This window comes from Octopus sinensis, linkage group LG30 (genome assembly GCF_006345805.1).
Source record: "Octopus sinensis linkage group LG30, ASM634580v1, whole genome shotgun sequence".
NCBI lineage: Eukaryota > Metazoa > Mollusca > Cephalopoda > Octopoda > Octopodidae > Octopus > Octopus sinensis.
The window spans coordinates 10,055,715-10,076,224 of NC_043026.1; the positions used below are offsets into that span (position 1 = coordinate 10,055,715).

The following is a 20,510-nucleotide window of genomic DNA, read 5'->3' on the forward strand; positions in this document are numbered from 1 at the left end:
AGTTAACACACTACTTACAGAGAATGATTTGCCACATATATCACAACGATATGGCTTCGCACCTGTATGAATACGTATGTGTGTAGTTAAGCAATAACTCCGAGAGAATGATGAACCACAGATGCTACAATGATATGGTTTCTCTCCTGTATGAATACGCTTGTGTCTAGTTAACACACTACTTACAGTGTATGATTTGCCACAGATATCACAATGATATGGTTTTTCATCTGTATGAAAACGTTTGTGTATAGTTAATTGATGATTACTAGAGAACGATTTACCACAGATATCACAACGATATGGCTTCTCACCGGTATGAGTACGTATGTGTGTAGTTAAGCAATAACTCCGAGAGAATGATGAACCACAGATGTTACAATGATATGGTTTCTCTCCTGTATGAATACGTTTGTGTATCATCAAGTCATTACTAGCAGAGAAATATGAACCACAAATATCACAATGATATGGTTTCTCTCCTGTATGAATATACTTGTGTGCAGATAAATTACACCTTTGAGAAAATGATTTACCACAGACATCACAGTGATATGGCTTTTCTCCTGTATGAAGACGTTTGTGTACAATTAAGGCACTTTGGTCAGAGAATGATTTACCACAGATCTCACATTGATATGGTGTCTCTCCTGTATGAATACGCTTGTGTCTAGTCAACACCCTACTTACAGAGAATGATTTACCACAGATATCACAACGATATGGCTTCTCACCTGTATGAATACGTATATGTGTAGTTAAGCAATAACTCTGAGAGAATGATGAACCACAGATATCACAATGATATGGTTTCTGTCCTGTATGAATACGCTTGTGTGCAGATAAATTACAACTTTGAGAAAATGATTTACCACAGACATCACAGTGATATGGTTGCTCTCCAGTATGAATACGCTTGTGTCTAGTTAACACACTACTTACAGAGAATGATTTACCACAGACATCACAGTGATATGGCTTTTTCTTTGTGTGAAGACCTTCATGTGAAGTCAAGGCACTTTGGTCGGAGAATGATTTACCACAGATCTCACACTGATATGGTTTTTTCCCTGTATGAATACGTCTGTGGGAAATTAGGTTACATTTTAGGGAGAAGACCTTTTTACAAATGTCACAGTCATACGACAATTTTCTCATCTCTTTTACGTGTTCAGATGAAATCAGTTCTTCAACTTTTTCACTCTTTTCCATCATTTTCCTCTGCAAATCACAATGTATCAATTTTTCTTCCTTTTTATTCCTTACATAAACTTCTACTTTTCTATCTGTGCTCAGTGTTACTTTTGTCTAGCAACACTTAGATACACTTATCCAAGTTTAATCAGCATACAAGCTCCTCTTCTTCATACTCCAGTCAGTGATGTTCAGAAACTTGGTTAATGATACCAGCTCAGAGGAAATGTTTTACAGGGCCTCTATCTCAGAATGGTAGAAACAATCTGATACATCTATTTTGTATAATATTTTCCTTTAGTCCTTAAAACGTGGTAGGTATTGAGGATGTTTCTTCTGTTATGCCAGTGTCATCTGATGTTCTGAAATGATAAAGAAAGAGCAGTGTAAGATGTAGAGGCGACAGATTCAGCTGGTATTTAACATAGGGGAGCAGATAGATGAACAATGGCAGGAAGTAAAGGAGAGAAAACCTTATCAGTACTCAATTAATATGCTCAATAAGAAAATAGGAGCTTGGTTAACAAGATAGATGTTGAGGTGTTATCAATGCATAGAACAGGCATGACAATGAGACAGATCACAGAGCTCACAGATATAGCAACAGGCTTTTTACACTATTTTTTGCCCCTTTTTTATGATCGGGTGTTAACATTGGGTTTTTGGATCCTGTGAGTTTGATCGTATGAATTTTCCGAGTCCTTTCCGCCCCACCATTCGTCAGCGCACCTTATCCGAGTTGGACCCCAACCCTCCGTCACAAAAAAAAAGAAACAATAGTGTACTAGGCGTAAAATAATACAAAGAAAAGAAATTGCGCCGACAAATGTGTTAGTGGCGAGAGGACTCGGAACATTCCCGATGTGAATTTTCCGAGTCGTCTCCTCACCCCTCCCGTTCACCAGCGCGCATTTTTTTAATTTCATATTCGTTTACTACGTTTTTACACCTATTACACTATTTTTTTATTTTCATTATTTTGCTCGAGTCAAACACTGAAGGTGAACCCTTTTTACTCCCTTTAATAAATTGCTCTTTTGATCGAAATGCACTCAAATTACACGTATGTCCGCGGAGAGATTGTCGAGTTTGAAGTCAGTCTGTGGTGTAAAAGAGTTTGGAAACCACTGATCTACATAATTTCAGAAATTTCTATTTAAAGTTATCCATTGTTAGTTATGAGAAAACAAATTGCTATCAGGGTGGGCGCACATCTCTAGTTATACCAAGAAACAAACGTTCGATAAAGGATTGGTTTCTGAACATTTCAGCGGTTGGAATGTATTAGAAAATATTTCTCAAAATAAAACACAATAGAAGGTTAATGTTACAAACTAACATGGCAACAAGGGAGCGTGCAGAAGGTATTGTCCATTGCAAGAAAGAGCAGCCAAATAACGCACAAATCAAGGACATCTACCATTCATAGTTAGAAATAGCAGCCAAATCCCGCACAAATCAGTGATAGCTCTCTTTCATAGCTTGAAATAGCAGCCAAATCCGGCACAAATCAAGGACATCTCCCATTCATAAAACGTAAGAAAAGACACAAAGATTCGACGCACCAAAGACCGAAAGTCGGTTAATATAGGGCGTAACAAATATCAGAAAATCAAAAAAAAAATGTGTGTAATAGGTGTAAAACAACTTCCTATGAACGAATATGAAAAAAAATATTCGCGCACGCGAAAGGGGGGTGGGGAGAGGCCTCGGAAAATTTACATCGGGAAGTTCCGAAAGCGTCTGAGGGGCTGACCCGGGCACCAAAACAAAAAAAAAATAGTGTAATATGTGTAAAACAACTTGCTCTAAACGAATATGAAAAAAAAAATGCGCTCTCGCGAAAGAGGGGTGGGGGAGAGGCCTCGGAATATTTATATCGGGAATTTCCGAAAGCGTCTGAACCGGGCACAAAAACAAAAACAAAAACAGCGTAATAGGTGTAAAACAACTTGCTCTAAACGACTATCATGAAAAAAATGCGCGCTCGCGAAAGGGGGGTGGGGGAGAGGCTTCGGAAATTTCACATCTTCAGTCCACGGCCTTTAAACTAAGAAAAAATAGTGTAATTGGTGTAAAACTACTTGTTCTAAACGAGTATCAAGAACACACACTCACACATGAATCATAAACTCCGTATTTCGCAAAAAAAAAAAATAAAGAGAAGAAATTCTGGAAAATGTGAAGAAATGTTGGATCTCATTCCTTGGTTAAAGCTATTTTAAACATTAAATTTATGCTTTTCTTTGAAATAGTTCAGATATATGCAATTCTTCTCACTTATTAAGATGCATTTATCAGAAAAAAAGAGACAGAAAAAATTATTATTTTGTGTCAATCCTTCCCTAATTATCCTTTATTAATTAGTTTTGGCGTGTATTTTTTTCCCAAATTTATTTTCTCACCTTTACAACACTGTTTAGTAAAGCAATTAATTATCTTTATAATTTGCATATTTGACTTATTAATCAAAATTCTCTAGATGTAATATATACTAAGTAATGCATCCTTCATTTATGTGTTCCGTTCTGTATTATGCATGCGTGACTGTTTGTATGTAAGTGTGTTTAACTGTGCACATGAATGTGAATATTAAAGAACATATTTATTTACTATGATTGTTATTTTCAGAACAAATAAATCTTTTGGCTGTTATGTTATTGATGTTATTATTATTGCTAGTTAAAGGGTGGTGACTTGGCTGAATATTTTGAGTCTTGTAGTATGTAGTTGTGTTAGTCAATATTCTGAGTTCAAATCCAACTCATTTCTTTATCATCATTATCGATGGACCACTCAAAGAGGTATGTATACATATCATTTTCGTAACATAATTTCTGTAGTATTTCAAGATGTTTCTGACACGTATTTTGATTCACATGGCGGAGATCCAACATTTCTTCACTTTTTCCTGAATTTCTTCTCTTTATTTTTTTTTTTGCGAAATACGGAGTTTATGATTCATGTGTGAGTGTGTGTTCTTGATACTCGTTTAGAACAAGTAGTTTTACACCAATTACACTATTTTTTCTTAGTTTAAAGGCCGTGGACTGAAGATGTGAAATTTCCGAAGCCTCTCCCCCACCCCCCTTTCGCGAGCGCGCATTTTTTTCATGATAGTCGTTTAGAGCAAGTTGTTTTACACCTATTACGCTGTTTTTGTTTTTGTTTTTGTGCCCGGTTCAGACGCTTTCGGAAATTCCCGATATAAATATTCCGAGGCCTCTCCCCCACCCCTCTTTCTCGAGAGCGCATTTTTTTTTTTCATATTCGTTTAGAGCAAGTTGTTTTACACATATTACACTATTTTTTTTTTGTTTTGGTGCCCGGGTCAGCCCCTCAGACGCTTTCGGAACTTCCCGATGTGAATTTTCCGAGGCCTCTCCCCCACCCCCCTTTCGCGTGCGCGAATTTTTTTTTTCATATTCGTTCATAGGAAGTTGTTTTACACCTATTACACACATTTTTTTTTGATTTTCTGATATTTGTTACGCCCTATATTAACCCGAAAGTCTACAGAATTAAAAACAATGAAAATTTTCTTTGCTTAATACTTACGGAAATGCTTCATAAAGGATAGTGTTGTTATATACGTGTGTGTCTGGCAGTTGAGAAACACATCATAAATACGTATTGTAAGTATTATAAATGTATAAAAATCAGCTGATTCAAAGAAATTGACACACTGGACATTTCACCAAACATCAAAACCAATTAGGAAGCACCTTCAACGCGCATGCGTATTTCCTCTCTCAACTATTCAAGACAAAAAAGTCTCATTATCTCCCTTTACGTTTCAGTATAGTACCGATTGTATATATATAAATATATATATATATATATATTTATATAATGCATATATATATATATATATATATATATATATATATATATACATATATAAATATATATATATATATATATATATATATATATATTAGCAGAATTGTCCGGTGTTGCTCGGGGCTGAATTGCTTGAAAGTACTGTTAATGATTGCACTGAATTATGATGATTATTCAGGCAAATATTGATATAAGTTTACGGTGGGAGATAAGGACTTAACGATTAAACGTGTGCCATTGCATTGTTTTGGGGGAACCAAATATCTGATGAGCATTATAGGGGCACCAACTTTAAGTTTGAGAAAGTGTGGTGGTAGTCCGGGGTGCTCAAAGGAATTGAGTACCTCTATTGGACAGTTGATGACGTCCTCTGCGTCAGGAGTTGTATCGATAGACTGATATACATAGACTTCCCTAGGAATGAGTTTTAGCATTTCATCATTACTATGGTGAACAGTTTTATTCCTCGGGGCCAGAATAGCCCTTTGGCCAATCCGATCCATATTCTGATAATTAGCTTGTAGATCTGGGAACACTGCATCTCTGAGATCAGAAGGCGTCTTAACAAAGGTACAAATGGAATCGATGGCAATATTACCAGTTTCATCCCCTGGTATTTTGCCTTCGCCAAGTGCAAAGAGGGTGTGAGGAAATGCTGCTGATGTGATATTACGTTGCATATGAGCACGCATATTGGTGTGAAGTTTGAGAGTTACTTCCCTTTATTAAAAAATATGCATTAAAATGGAAAAAAATGATGGTAAATTATTTGTAAAATCGTAGACTCATCGTAGACGCGCGCTAATACCCAGAAGGGCTCGATATGAATCACGACTATAAGATACCCGGTTTTGGTTAAACTGCATCGCAAAATGTGGGAGTAGTTAGGAATCTAAATCGGAGTAGACAGACACACAACCTTTCTTTTATATATAAAGATTTTCGTCCTAAAAAACTTTGTATGGATTGAATGGTTACCTCTATGGAAATATATACACGCTCATTATACATACATGTGTGTATAGATGAATATATAAATACATTTAAATATCTATATACACTTTTGGGCGATCTTTCTTTTTCTTAGAGATAACTTTAGATCTTATTTTCGTCCTAAAAAACTTTGTATGGAGTGAATGGTTACCTCTATGGAAATATATACATACATGTGGGCATAGATGAATATATAAATACATTTATATATCTATATACACTTTTGGGCGATCTTTCTGCTACTTAGAGATAACTTTAGATCTTATTTTCGTCCTAAAAAACTTTGTGCGGAGTGAATGGTTACGTCTATGGAAATATATACACAAACATTATACATACATCTGTGTATAGATGAATATATAAATACATTTAAATATCTATATACACTTTTGGGCGATCTTTCTGCTACTTGGATATACTTTAGATCTTATATTCGTCCTAAATAACTTTGTATGGAGTGAATGGTTACCTCTATGGAAATATATACACACACATTATACATACATCTGTGTATAGTTGAATATATAAATACATTTAAATATCTATATACACTTTTGGGCGATGTTTCTGCTACTTGGATATACTTTAGATCTTATATTCGTCCTAAAAAACTTTGTATGAATTGAAAAATAAAATGAATTGAAATTTTTAAGAAAGGAATTTGTTTACATACATGTGTGAAATGGCAAATGTTTGTGCAGTTGTCCGAAATGGAACCAGGGTAAATGTGTGGAACTGATGTATAATAATGAATAGGCCTTCTTGTTGTGAATATTAATTTGATGAATATGAACTGAAAACCAGTGGTGTAGCAAAAAGGATGACCAGTCTGACTGGCTCATCCCTGTCACACACACACACACACACACACACACACGCACACTCACACACACACACACACACACACGCACGCACACACACACTCACACACACGCACACACACACACACGTTAGCTTACAATTTTATTTATATATTTGCGTGTCTGTGTGTAAAGAGGAAGTGGGAGTAATATGCAGAGTAAAGGCTTTGAAGTGAAATGGTAGTTTTCTCGAATTTTTTCTGAAATGGGGGTGAAATTGAAAGAAATTTTGTATGTCATGACCGAATGGAAGTACTTTGAAAAATCATAAGTAAACTCTAATTGAAGAAATTGTGTGAGGAGTAAATCGTTATGTATTTATTTGTTTCTGTTTGCTGTGTTTTTTTTTTTTGAGTAGTGGTTTAAGGTACACTTGCAAAGAGAAAGTATGAGAAATTATGGTGATAGCATGAGTGATCCGTTTTATATAAATACTTTCACTTTAATCGTTGCACACTTGCAAAGAGAAAGGAGGAGAAATTAGGGTGATAGCATGAGTGATCCGTTTTATATAGATACTTTCACTTTAATCGTTGCACACTTGCAAAGAGAAAGTAGGAGAAATTAGGGTGATAGCATGAGCGAAGCAGATCGCTCCGTTTTTGTGTGTGTGTGTTTGTGTGTGCTGTAGCCCACACTAAGAAAAGCACTTCACTTACACACCAGAATGTGAGTTTTCTCGAAATTTTGCTTAATTGGGGTTCAAATTTGAAAAACTAGACCTGGCACGACCCGATGTATTCTACTCTTAAAAATGCTAGGTAAATTGTAATTGAAGAAATCCTATATTGTAGATTTCTATAAGAGACAAAGGGAGGCAGATAAAATCTGCCTTTTATAATAAGAGATACATATATATACATATATAAATATGCATAAATATATATATACATATATAAATATAAATGTGCATATATATATATATACATATATATGAATATATATATATACATATCTATATACATATATATATATAAATATTCATATATTTATATATATACATATATATATATATATACACATATATATATACATATATATATATACACATATATATATACATATATATATACATATATATCATCATCATCATCATTTAGCGTCCGTTTTCCATGCTAACATGGGTTGGACGGTTCAACTGGGGTCTGTGAAGCCAGAAGGCTGCACCAGGCCCAGTCAGATGTGGCAGTGTTTCTACGGCTGGATGCCCTTCCTAACGCCAACCACTCCGTGAGTGTAGTGGGTGCTTTTTACCTGCCACCCGCACAGGTGCCAGATAGAGCTGGCAAACGCCCACGAACGGATGGTGCTTTTACGTGTCACCGGCACGGGGGCCAGGCGAGGCTGGCAACGGACACGAATGGATGGTACTTTTACGTGCCACCAACACGGGGGCCAGACAGAGCTGGCAAACGGCCATGAAACGGATGGTGCTTTTACGTGTCACCGGCACGGGGGCCAGGTGAGGCTGGCAACGGACACGAACGGATGGTGCGTTTACGTGCCACCGACACGGGGTCAAGACAGAGCTGGCAAACGGCCACGAACGGATGTTGCTTTTACGTGTCACCGGCACGGGGGCCAGGCGAGGCTGGCAACGGACACGAATGGATGGTGCTTTTACGTGCCACCGACACGGGGAGCCAGACAGAGCTGGCAAACGGCCACAAACGGATGTTGCTTTTACGTGTCACCTGCACGAGGGCCAGGCGAGGCTGGCAACGGACACGAACGGATGGTGCTTTTACGTGCCACCGACACGGAGGCTAGACGGGGCGGGGCCGGCAACGACCACGATCAGATGGTTCGCTTAACCACAGCTGCAATTCCCACTGATGTTGATCAACCTCAATTTGGTTCTGCTTTCTGATATATGAATTGATTTGGTTTGATTTTGATTTTAACTGTTCTCACTGGTCTTGCCGGGTTTTCTCACGCACAGCATACTTCCAAAGGTCTCGGTCTCTGGTCATTTCCTTGGTGAGACCTAAAGTTCGAAAGTCGTGCTTCACCACCTCGACCCAGGTTTTCCTGGGTCTACCTCTTTCACAGGTCCCCTCAACTGCCAGGGTGTGGCACTTTTGCACACAACTATCTTCAGCCATTCTCATCACATGACCATACCAGCGCAAACGTCTCTCTTGCACACAACAACTGATGCTTCTTAGGTTCAACTTTTCTCTCGAGGTACTTACACTCTTTCGATTATGAACACTGACTTTACACATCCATCAGAGCATACTAGCTTCATTTCTTGCGAGCTTACGCAAGTCCTCAGCAGTCACAGCCCAAGTTTCACTACCATGTAGCATGGCTGTACGTACACATGCATCATACAGTCTGCCTTTTACTTTGAGTGAGAGCCCTTTTGTCACCAGCAGGGGTAAGAGCTCTCTAAACTTTGCCCAGGCTATTCTTACTCTAACAGTTACACTTTCAGCACACCCGCCCCCGCTACTGACTTGGTCACCTAGGTAGCGGAAGCTATCAACTACTTCTAGTTTTTCTCCCTGGAACGTGGTAGAAGTTGGTCTCTGCATATTTTCAGAGTTTATTGCTCCTGAGCATCTGCCACAGATAAAAACTATTTTCCTAGTTAGTCTTCCTTTCACATTACTACATCTCTTATGTGTCCATAGCTTACATTTGGTGCATCTTATAGAGTTTCTACCTACGCCTTTTCTACAGATCGAGCAGGGACATCTACCTGAAGGCGTTTGTGATTGGTCTACCTTCCTACTTATTAGGACTTTGGTTTGGGCTAGGCTGATTCTAAGGCCCTTCGATTCTAAACCTTGCTTCCATACCTGAAACTTCTCCTCTAGTTCTGATAGAGACTCAGCAATTAGAGTAAGGTCATCAGCATAGAGGAGCTCCCAGGGGCATCCTGTCTTGAATTCCTCCGTTATTGCCTGGAGGACTATGATAAATAGGAGGGGACTGAGGACTGAACCTTGGTGGACCCCAACCTCTACCCTGAATTCTTCACTGTACTCGATGCCAACCCTCACCTTACTAGCAGCGTCTCTGTACATGGCTTGTACAGTTCTCACTAACCATTCATTTATCCCTAGTTTCCTCATTAACCACCAGATAAGGGATCGGGGGACCCTGTCGAAGGCTTTCTCCATATCAACAAAAGCCAGGTATAGGGGCTTGTCTTTGGCTAGGTATTTCTCCTGCAGCTGTCTTACCATGAAAATAGCATCAGTAGTACTTTTCCCTGGCACGAACCCAAACTGCATCTGATCTAGGCTAACTCTCTCTCTAATTAGTTGGGCTATAACCCTCTCCGTAACCTTCATTACCTGATCCAGCAGCTTGATACCCCTGTAGTTATTTGTATCTAGGGCATCACCTTTACCTTTGTAGCAGTTGACTATTATGCTGCTACACCAGTCATTGGGTATGACTCCTTCGTGTATCACCTGATTAACTATACGGGTGACTAGGCTATAGCCGACACTACCAGATATTTTGAGCATCTCTGCAGTAATTCCTGATGGGCCTGGGGCTTTCCCTGTTTTCATGCTTGTAATTGCCTTAACTACTAAGGAACTGTCAACTCGGATTGCTGGTCCCTCTGTTGGGTCGACATTCGGCAGACTCTCTGTATCCCATTCATTTTCCTCATTCAGCAACCTTTCATAGTGGCGTCTCCAAACTTCTCACTTTGTATCCTCATTTAGCGCAAGTGAACCGTCATCCATGCGAACACATTTTTCTCCTACCACGTCACGATTCTCCCTCACACACTGTCTTGCTATACGAAATACCTCAAGTCTTTCATCCTCACGGCGCAGGACATTGGCATATTTTTTCTTATCTGCTTCCCCTTTGGCTAAATAAACCTGCCTCCTAGCTTCCCTTCTTGCAGTCTGATACACTTCCCTGCTACCACCGTTCTTCCAGTCCTTCCAAGCCTGTTTCTTTTGTCTAATAGCCCTGTCAACAGTATTGTTCCACCACCACGTTATTCTGGGTCTTGTGGGGACTTTGCACCAGCCACAGATCTGGTCAGTGGCTATATATATAAACATATATATATATATATATATATACACACACACACATATATATATATACACACACACATAAATACATACACACACACACACACACACATATATATATATATACACACTCCTCCTCCGTCCCGTCGCGGTCACGTGATGAGATGCCTATTTCTGTCTTTTCTTCTCTGGCCTCCTGCAAGTAGAGACATAAATTCTGTTGCTCTACCGTTCTGAAAGAATAGCGTTCTTAAAATAATTTTATCTCATTTGGCTTAACAGCTCTCCTTGTTTGTGCTACTGTTATTCTCTGTTGTCCTTTCTTTTACTGTTTATATTTTGTACTGTCGTTACTGTCCTGTTTTTGTTACCATATTTACCCCTCTGGAAAAAAATCACAAATTTTATATAAATTTGATTTCCACGGGAAGGAAAATTTCATTGAAGTCATGTATCGCCTTGACCTTCGAAACGTGGAGTAGATGAAATTAATGCGATTGAAGAAGGGGAACTTTCCTTGTATTGTTTGTCCTGTACTCTATTTTTTCGTTGTTTAAAAAAATGTCCATTTCCTTGGTTTTGTGTTTATGTTTTCGTTTCTCATTGTGTTCGACGTTTTTTTGGTGTCCTGTACCCATATATGCATGTATATATACATGTAGAGGTAGGTACGTACATGTATGTATGCATATGTTTTATTTATTTATATATATATATGTGTGTGTGTATATGAAAGAAAAATGGTGTTCAGAATGCTGCATGGTTGTAAAAATATATATTTATTTACATATCCCATATTATTTCTTCATATAAGCGCTTTTAACAACTCTGAAACTACATATATGTGTGTGTGTGTGTGTGTGGAGGTGCAATGTTAAAGGTACGTAACAAACAGTAAACAATTCTCTTGCTTTGTCTCCTGTAAAAATATTGTGTTTCATTAAAACAATATTTTGAGAGAATAATTTACCAGTCATGAGTGATATGGATTCTCCTTTGTATGAAGATGTTTCTGTGAAGGCCAGGAACTACGGTCAGAAAATGATTTTCTACACATACCACAGTGATATGCTGTCTCTCCTATATGAATACATTTGTGTTTAGTTAAGTTGTTATTACGAGAGAAGGATTTACCACAGATATCACAATGATAAGGTTTGTCTCCTACGTGAATATGTTTATGTATAGTTACATTATGAGTATGAGAGAATGATTTACCACAGATATCACAGCGATAAGGCTTCTCTCCTGTATGAATATGCCTGTGAGTAGTTAAGTTATAACTCTGAGAAAATGATGAACCACAGATATCACAACAGTATGGTTTCTTTCCTGTATGAATACGTTTGTGTATAGTTAAATCATGATTACGAGAGAATGATTTACCACAGATCTCACAGTGATATGGTGTCTCTCCTGTATGAATACGGTTGTGTCTATTTAACAAACTACTTACAGAGAATGATTTGCCACAAATATCACAATGATATGGTTTCTCTCTTGTATTAATACGTTTCTGTGCCGTTATGCCACTACTCTGAGAGAATGATTTACCACAGACATCACAGTGATATGGCTTTTTCTTTTTATGAAGACCTTCATGTGAAGTCAAGGCACTTTGCTCAGTAGAAACATACTGTACTGTATATATTTTTTATTATTATTTTTATAATTTGTATATATTTATTTTATTATAAATGCAACACAACACCCCAGAGGAATTGACATAAGCTTAAATAATAAACCGCCATAGGTGAACCCCGATATGGCAAGGGATTACAATATTTCTAGTCATGAAAAAGCCATAAAGTAAGTTATTGTATAACATATTTATCGAGTGAAGCATTTAAAAGATAAACAATGAACAAAATGTGAGGATGCGTAATTCAATAAAGAATCATGTGAAGGGTTGACAGGAGGAGGAAGAGTTTTGGTACAGAGTTCCTTACACCATGGAATAAAATGTGAAAATTACAAAAACAAAAAAAAATCTAAAAGTTTTGGAAACTTCCATTGTATAAATCAGAGGAATATTATAAATATATAGTAAACTAGAAACTACCCTTTTCCTTTCTTCCCTATATGAATATATTTGTGCTTTGTTAAGCCACTGTTGCCAGAGAATGATTTACCACAAATATCACAGTGAAATGGCTTCTCTCCTGTATGAACATGTTTATGTGAAATTAAGGTACTATTTTGAGCGAATGATTTACCACAGATATCACAGTGAAATGGCTTCTCTCCTGTATGAATACGTTTATGCGCAGTTAAGATACGATTCTCAGAGAATGATTCACCACAGATATTACAATGATACGGTTTCTCTCCTGTATGAATACGTTTATGTCTAGTTAAGGTACTATTTTGAGAGAATGATTTACCACAGATATCACAGTGATATGGTTTTTCTCCTGTATGAATATATCTGTGATTTGCTAAGCCACCTTTGTGAGAGAATGATTTACCACAGATATCACAGAGATAACGTTTCCCTGCTGTATGAATATGCTTATGTATAGTTAAGGCATGACTTTCAGAGAATGATTTACCACAGATATCACAATTATATGGTTTCTCTCCCGTGTGAATACGTATGTGTGTAGATAAGTGAATACTTTGAGAGAATGATTTACCACAAATCTCACAGTGATAAGGTTTGTCTCCTGTGTGAATATGTTTATGTATAGTTACATCCTGATTACGAGGGAATGATTTACCACAGATATCACAGTGATACGGCTTCTCTCCTGTATGAATACGCCTGTGAGTAGTTAAGTGATAACTCTGAGAAAATGATGAACCACAGATATCACAACGATATGGTTTCTCTCCTGTATGAATTCGTTTGTGTTGCACTAAGTCACTATTTGAAGAGAATGATTTACCACAAATATCACAATGATACGGTTTCTCTCCTGTATGTGTACGTTTGTGTGGAGTTATGGCACTACGCTGAGAGAATGATTTACCACAGATATCACAGTGATATGGCTTTTCTCCTGTATGAAAACGTTTGTGCGAAACAAAGGCACTTTGGTCAGAGAATGATTTACCACAGATCTCACAGTGATATGGTTTCTCTCCTGTATGAATACGCTTGTGTCTAGTTAACACACTACTTACAGAGAATGATTTGCCACAAATATCACAATGATATGGTTTTTCATCTGTATGAAAACGTTTGTGTATAGTCAATTGATGATTACTAGAGAACGATTTACCACAGATATCACAACGATATGGCTTCTCACCTGTATGAATACGTATGTGTGTAGTTAAGCAATAACTCCGAGAGAATGATGAACCACAGATGTTACAATGAAATGGTTTCTCTCCTGTATGAATACGTTTGTGTCTCATCAAGTCATTACTTACAGAGAATGATTTACCACAAATATCACAACGATATGGTTTCTCTCCTGTATGAATACGCTTGTGTGCAGATAAATTACAACTTTGAGAAAATGATTTACCACAGACATCACAGTGATAAGGCTTTTTGTTTGTATGAAGACCTTCATGTGAAGTCAAGGCACTTTGGTCAGAGAATGATTTACCACAGATCTCACACTGATATGGTTTTTCCCCTGTATGAATACGTCTGTGGGAAATTAGGTTACGTTTAAGGGAGAAGACCTTTTTACAAATGTCACAGTCATACAACAATTTTCTCATCTCTTTTATGTGCTCAGGTGAAATCAGTTCTTCAACTTTTTCACTCTTTTCCATCATTTTCCCCTGCAAATCACAACGTATAAATTTTTCTTCCTTTTTATTCCTTACATAAACTTCTACTTTTCTATCTGTGCTCAGTGTTACTTTTGTCTAGCAACACTTAGATACACTTATCCAAGTTTAATCAGCATACAAGCTCCTCTTCTTGACACTCCAGTCAGTGATGTCCAGAAATTTGGTTAATGATACCAGCTCAGAGTAAATGTTTTACAGGGCCTCTATCTCAGAATTGTAGAAACAATCTGATACATCTATTTTGTATAATATTTTCCTTTAGTCCTTAAAACGTGGTAGGTATTGAGGATGTTTCTTCTGTTATGCCAGTGTCATCTGATGTTCTGAAATGATATAGAAAGAGCAGTGTAAGATGTAGAGGCGACAGATTCAGCTGGTATTTAACATAGGGGAGCAGATACATGAACAATGGCAGGAAGTAAAGGAGAGAAAACCTGATGAGTACTCTATTAATATGCTCAAGAAGAAACTAGGAGCTTGGTTAACAAGATAGATGTTGAGGTGTTATCAATGCATAGAACAGGCATGACAATGAGACAGATCACAGATCTCACAGATATAGCAAGAGACGGACTGAACTTCAACAGGAAACGTGAATGGAACAATAACACCCAGCACACTATGCAACACGATAACTAAAGAGAATGGGAGAGAGAAAAAGTTAAAAAAGACACAGATACCAACAGTGTAATACATAAACCCTTCTACCGACACACAAAACATATTAGAAAATATTTCTCAAAATTAAACACAACAAAAGGTTAATGTTACAAACTAACATGGCAACAAGGGAGTCTGTAGAAGGTTTCGTCCGTAGCTAGAAATAGCAGCCAAATCTCGAACGAATCAGTGACAACTCTCTTTCATAGCTAGAAATAGCAGACAAATCTCGAACAAATCAGTGATAACTCTCTTTCATACCTAGAAATAGCAGCCAAATCTCGAACAATTTAGTGATAACTCTCTTCGATAGCTAGAAATAACAGCTAAATCTCGAACAAATCAGTGATAACTCTCTTCCATACCTAGAAATAGCAGCCAAATCTCGAACAAATCAGTGATAACTCTCTTCCATACCTAGAAATAGCAGCCAAATCTCGAATAAATCACTGATAACTCTCTTCCATACCTAGAAATAGCAGCCAAATCTCGAACAAATCAGTGATAACTCTCTTTCATAGCTAGAAATAGCAGCCAAATCTCGAATAAATCAGTGATAACTCTCTTCCATACCTAGAAATAGCAACCAAATCTCGAACAAATCAGTGATAACTCTCTTTCATAGCTAGAAATAGCAGCCAAATCTCGAACAAATCAGTGATAACTCTCTTTCATACCTAGAAATAGCAGCCAAATCACGAACAAATCAGTGATAACTCTCTTCCATACCTAGAAATAGCAGACAAATCTCGAACAAATCAGTGATAACTCTCTTCCATACCTAGAAATAGCAGCCAAATCTCGAACAAATCAGTGATAACTCTCTTTCATAGCTAGAAATAGCAGCCAAATCTCGAACAAATCAGTGATAACTCTCTTCCATACCTAGAAATAGCAGCCAAATCTCGAACAAATCAGTGATAACTCTCTTTCATACCTAGAAATAGCAGCCAAATCTCGAATAAATCAGTGATAACTCTCTTCCATACCTAGAAATAGCAGCCAAATCTCGAACAAATCAGTGATAACTCTCTTTTATACCTAGAAATAGCAGCCAAATCTCGAACAAATCAGTAACAGCTTTCTTTCATAGCTAGAAATAGCAGCCAAATCTCGAACAAATCAGTGACTACTCACTTTCATAGCTAGAAATAGCAGCCAAATCTCGAACAAATCAGTGACTACTCTCTTTCATAGCTAGAAATAGCAGCCAAATCTCGAACAAATCAGTGACTACTCTCCTTCATAGCTAGAAATAGCAGCCAAATCTCGAACAAATCAGTGACAGCTTTCTTTCATAGCTAGAAATAGCAGCCAAATCTCGAACCTGGAAGCGAAACAAATAATCGTCAGGCGAAAAACCAAAAGTCTACAGACTTAAAAACATTGAATAATTTCATTAATACTTACGGAAATGTTTAACAAAGGATAGTGTTATGTATGTGTGTTTCTGGTAGTTCAGGAATGCATTATAAGACCGTATAATAAGCATTATCAGCTGATTTAAAAGAAATTCATGGATCAAGACATTTAATGAGATACCAAAATGCATTCAACGCGCATGCGTACTTTTTCTCTCGACTATTTTCCCTTGTTTATCTCCCTTTATGCAGCTGATGTACTTTTCTCTCTGGTCGAGTCATACCGCCTTCTTATCTAACACACCCGTTCCATTACAACTCATTTAGGAGCTTTTCGGTTTGACCGGCACTTTTTTTAATATAATTTCCACGTAACCAAACACTTTTTACCTTCGTATACTGGTAGAATTTGTTTATAAAACATCTTTTTCTCTTGGCTTTATAGAGAAAATTCTATAGTTTCTAAGATATTTGTATTGTTTTCTCTCAATTTCTGTAATTTCAACCAATTAATGACGTCCATTGAAGTAAAAACTTTCTGTCTCGTATGAATATGTCCCTCGTTTAAGAAACAGATTGGGCTTATTTACCTTTGTGAAGAAAAAAAGATACCCTTCCCTCCACCCCTAACTAAATGTAACCCTAAAACAGATTGAAATGCAATAGATCGATACTAGGGTCATAATTATGGGTGACAATTTCATATGGCACGTCTAGAAAAAACTGCCGTTGAAACCGAAAAGATCTGGTTGAAATTGCAGAAATTTAAGAAAAAAAACAACAAATATAATACAAACTAAAGAATTTTCTCAATACAGCCAGACCATTAGTTCTTATGAATACCGTCATCAGCTGGCTAATTTCAACCAAAGATTCAAAGAATTGAGGGTCAACATTCCCAACAGGAAAGTGGGTAGTGTTCCAACAAGAACATGCCAGACCAAATGTTTCTTTGACTGGTTTTGAAAAACAGGTATCTTATCTAGGTGTAGGAGTGGCTGTGTGGTGAGTAGCTTGCTTACTAACCACATCGTTCCGGGTTCAGTGCCACTGCATGGCATCTTGGGCAAGTGTCTTCTACTATAGCGTCGGGTTGACCAAAGCCTTGTGAGTGGATTTGGTAGACGGAAACTGAAAGAAGCCCGTCGTATATATGTATATATATATCTCTGTGTTTGTGTACGTTTGTGTGTCTGTGTCTGTCCCCCTAGCATTGCTTGACAACAGATGCTGGTGTGTTTACGTCCCCGTCACTTAGCACTTCTGCAAAAGAGACCGATAGGATAAGTACAAGGCTTACAAAGAATAAGTTCTGGGGTCAATTTGCTTGACTAAAGGCAGTGCTCCAGTATGGCCGCAGTCAAATGATTGAAACAGATGCATTTTGACTCCATCTAAATCATTCAATGTTTTTCTTTGCAATGAGTTCTGTAGAGACAAGAACAAGTGGTAATCAGATGGCACAATATGGTCTCTCGTTTTGTACTTAGGTTATTGTTTGACTACATACAGTAATCCATCGACTATCGCAGGTGTTACATCCCAAAACCCCATGATGAGTGAAAATATGCAAAGTAGAAACATACTGTACTGTATATTTTTTTTATTATTATTTTTATAATTTGTATATATTTATTTTATTATAAATGCAACACAACACCCCAGAGGAATTGACATAAGCTTAAATAATGAACCGCCATAGGTGAACCCCGATATGGCAAGGGATTACAATAGTTCTAGTCACGAAAAAGCCATAAAGTAAGTTATTGTATAACATATTTATTGAGTGAAGCATTTAAAAGATAAACAATGAACAGAATGTGAGGATGCGTAATTCAATAAAGAATCATGTGAAGGGTTGACAGGAGGGGGAAGAGTTTTGGTACAGAGTTCCTTACACCATGGAAAAAAATGTGAAAATTACAAAAACAAAAAAACATCTAAAAGTTTTGGAAACTTCCATTGTATAAATCAGAGGAATATTATAAATATATAGTAAACTAGAAACTACCCTTTTCCTTTCTTCCCTATATGAATATATTTGTGCTTTGTTAAGCCTTTTTTGCCAGAGAATGATTTACCACGAATATCACAGTGAAATGGCTTCTCTCCTGTATGAATACGTTTATGCGCAGTTAAGATACGATTATCAGAGAATGATTCACCACAGATATTACAATGATACAGTTTCTATTCTGTATGAATACGTTTATGTTTAGTTAAGGTACTATTTTGAGAGAATGATTTACCACAGATATCACAATGATATGGTTTTTCTCCAGTATGAATATATCTGTGATTTGCTAAGCCACCTTTGTGAGAGAATGATTTACCACAGATATCACAGAGATAATGTTTCCTTGGTCTATGAATATGCTTATGTATAGTTAAGGCATGACTTTCAGAGAATGATTTGCCACAGATATCACAGTGATATCGTGTCTCTCCTGTATGAATACGCTTGTGTCTACTTAACAATCTACTTTCAGAGAATGATTTACCACAGTTCTCACAGTGATACGGTTTCTCTCCTGTATGAATACGTTTGTGCGTAGTTAAAGCATTATTACGAGAGAATGATTTACCACAGATATCACAGTGATATGGTTTCTCTCCTGTATGAATATGCCTGTGATTAGTTAAGTGATAACTCTGAGAAAATGATAAACCACAGATATCACAACGATATGGTTTCTCTCCTGTATGAATTCGTTTGTGTTGCACTAACTCACTATTTGAAGAGAATGATTTACCACAAATATCACAATGATATGGTTTCTCTCCTGTATGAATACGTTTGTGCGTAGTTAAATGATAGTTGTGAGAGAATGATTTGCCACAGATATCACAGTGATATGGCTTTTCTCTTGTATGAATACGCTTGTGTCTAGTTAACACACTACTTACAGAGAATGATTTACCGCAGACATCACAGTGATATGGCTTTTCTCCTGTATGAAAACGTTTGTGCGAAACAAAGGCACTTTGGTCAGAGAATGATTTACCACAGATCTCACAGTGATATGGTTTCTCTCCTGTATGAATACGCTTGTGTCTAGTTAACACACTACTTACAGAGAATGATTTGTCACAGATATCACAATGATATGGTTTTTCATCTGTATGAAAACGTTTGTGTATAGTTAATTGATGATTACTAGAGAACGATTTACCACAGATATCACAACGATATGGCTTCTCACCTGTATGAGTACGTAAGTGTGTAGTTAAGCAATAACTCCGAGAGAATGATGAACCACAGATGTTACAATGATATGGTTTCTCTCCTGTATGAATACGTTTGTGTCTCATCAAGTTATTACTTGCAGAGAAAGATGAACCACAAATATCACAATGATATGGTTTCTCCCCTGTATGAATACACTTGTGTGCAGATAAATTACAACTTTGAGAAAATGATTTACCACAGACATCACAGTGATATGGCTTTTCTCCTGTATGAAGACGTTTGTGTACAATTAAGGCACTTTGGTCAGAGAATGATTTAGCACAGATCTCACATTGATATGGTGTCTCTCCTGTATGAATACGCTTGTGTCTAGTTAACAACCTACTTACAGAGAATGATTTACCACAGATATCACAACGATATGGCTTCTCACCTGTATGAATACGTATATGTGTAGTTAAGCAATAACTCCGAGAGAATGATGAACCACAGATGTTACAATGATATGGTTTCTCTCCTGTATGAATACGCTTGTGTGCAGATAAATCACAACTTTGAGAAAATGATTTACCACAGACATCACAGTGATATGGCTTTTCTCCTGTATGAATACGCTTGTGTCTAGTTAACACACAACTTGCAG

At 37.2% G+C, this 20,510-nt stretch overlaps 2 protein-coding genes across 6 annotated transcripts in view; both read right to left on the reverse strand.

The window, feature by feature from the left end:
• The window catches only part of LOC115226369 (zinc finger protein 271-like), a 33,960-nt gene that overhangs the window by 10,379 nt on the left and 3,071 nt on the right, over positions 1 to 20,510 (reverse strand). Inside the window, exons 1-3 of one of the 3 annotated variants that reach the window (XM_036515242.1) lie at positions 4,753 to 4,958; positions 873 to 1,556; positions 136 to 536 (exon numbers count right to left, since the gene is read on the reverse strand). In XM_036515242.1, the coding sequence (XP_036371135.1) occupies positions 136 to 536; positions 873 to 1,215 (744 nt within the window). In that variant the 5' untranslated portion in view covers positions 1,216 to 1,556; positions 4,753 to 4,958. Of the gene's footprint in view, positions 1 to 135; positions 537 to 872; positions 1,557 to 4,752; positions 4,959 to 20,062; positions 20,351 to 20,510 lie in introns of those variants that run through there. The other 2 variants (XM_036515241.1, XM_036515240.1) reach the window with 2 other exon arrangements.
• LOC115226368 (zinc finger protein 239-like) lies at positions 13,338 to 16,870 on the reverse strand. Of its 3 annotated transcripts, none has more exons than XM_036515308.1 (3): positions 16,727 to 16,870; positions 13,939 to 14,979; positions 13,338 to 13,690 (listed from the first exon to the last, which is right to left on the reverse strand). In XM_036515308.1, the coding sequence occupies exons 2-3, from the start codon at positions 14,636 to 14,638 to the stop codon at positions 13,632 to 13,634; spliced, it is 759 nt and encodes a 252-aa protein (XP_036371201.1). In that variant the 5' UTR covers positions 14,639 to 14,979; positions 16,727 to 16,870; the 3' UTR covers positions 13,338 to 13,631. The 3 variants fall into 3 exon arrangements, with proteins under 3 accessions (XP_036371201.1, XP_036371200.1, XP_036371199.1); XM_036515307.1 differs by having other exon boundaries at positions 13,858 to 14,979; XM_036515306.1 differs by having other exon boundaries at positions 13,855 to 14,979.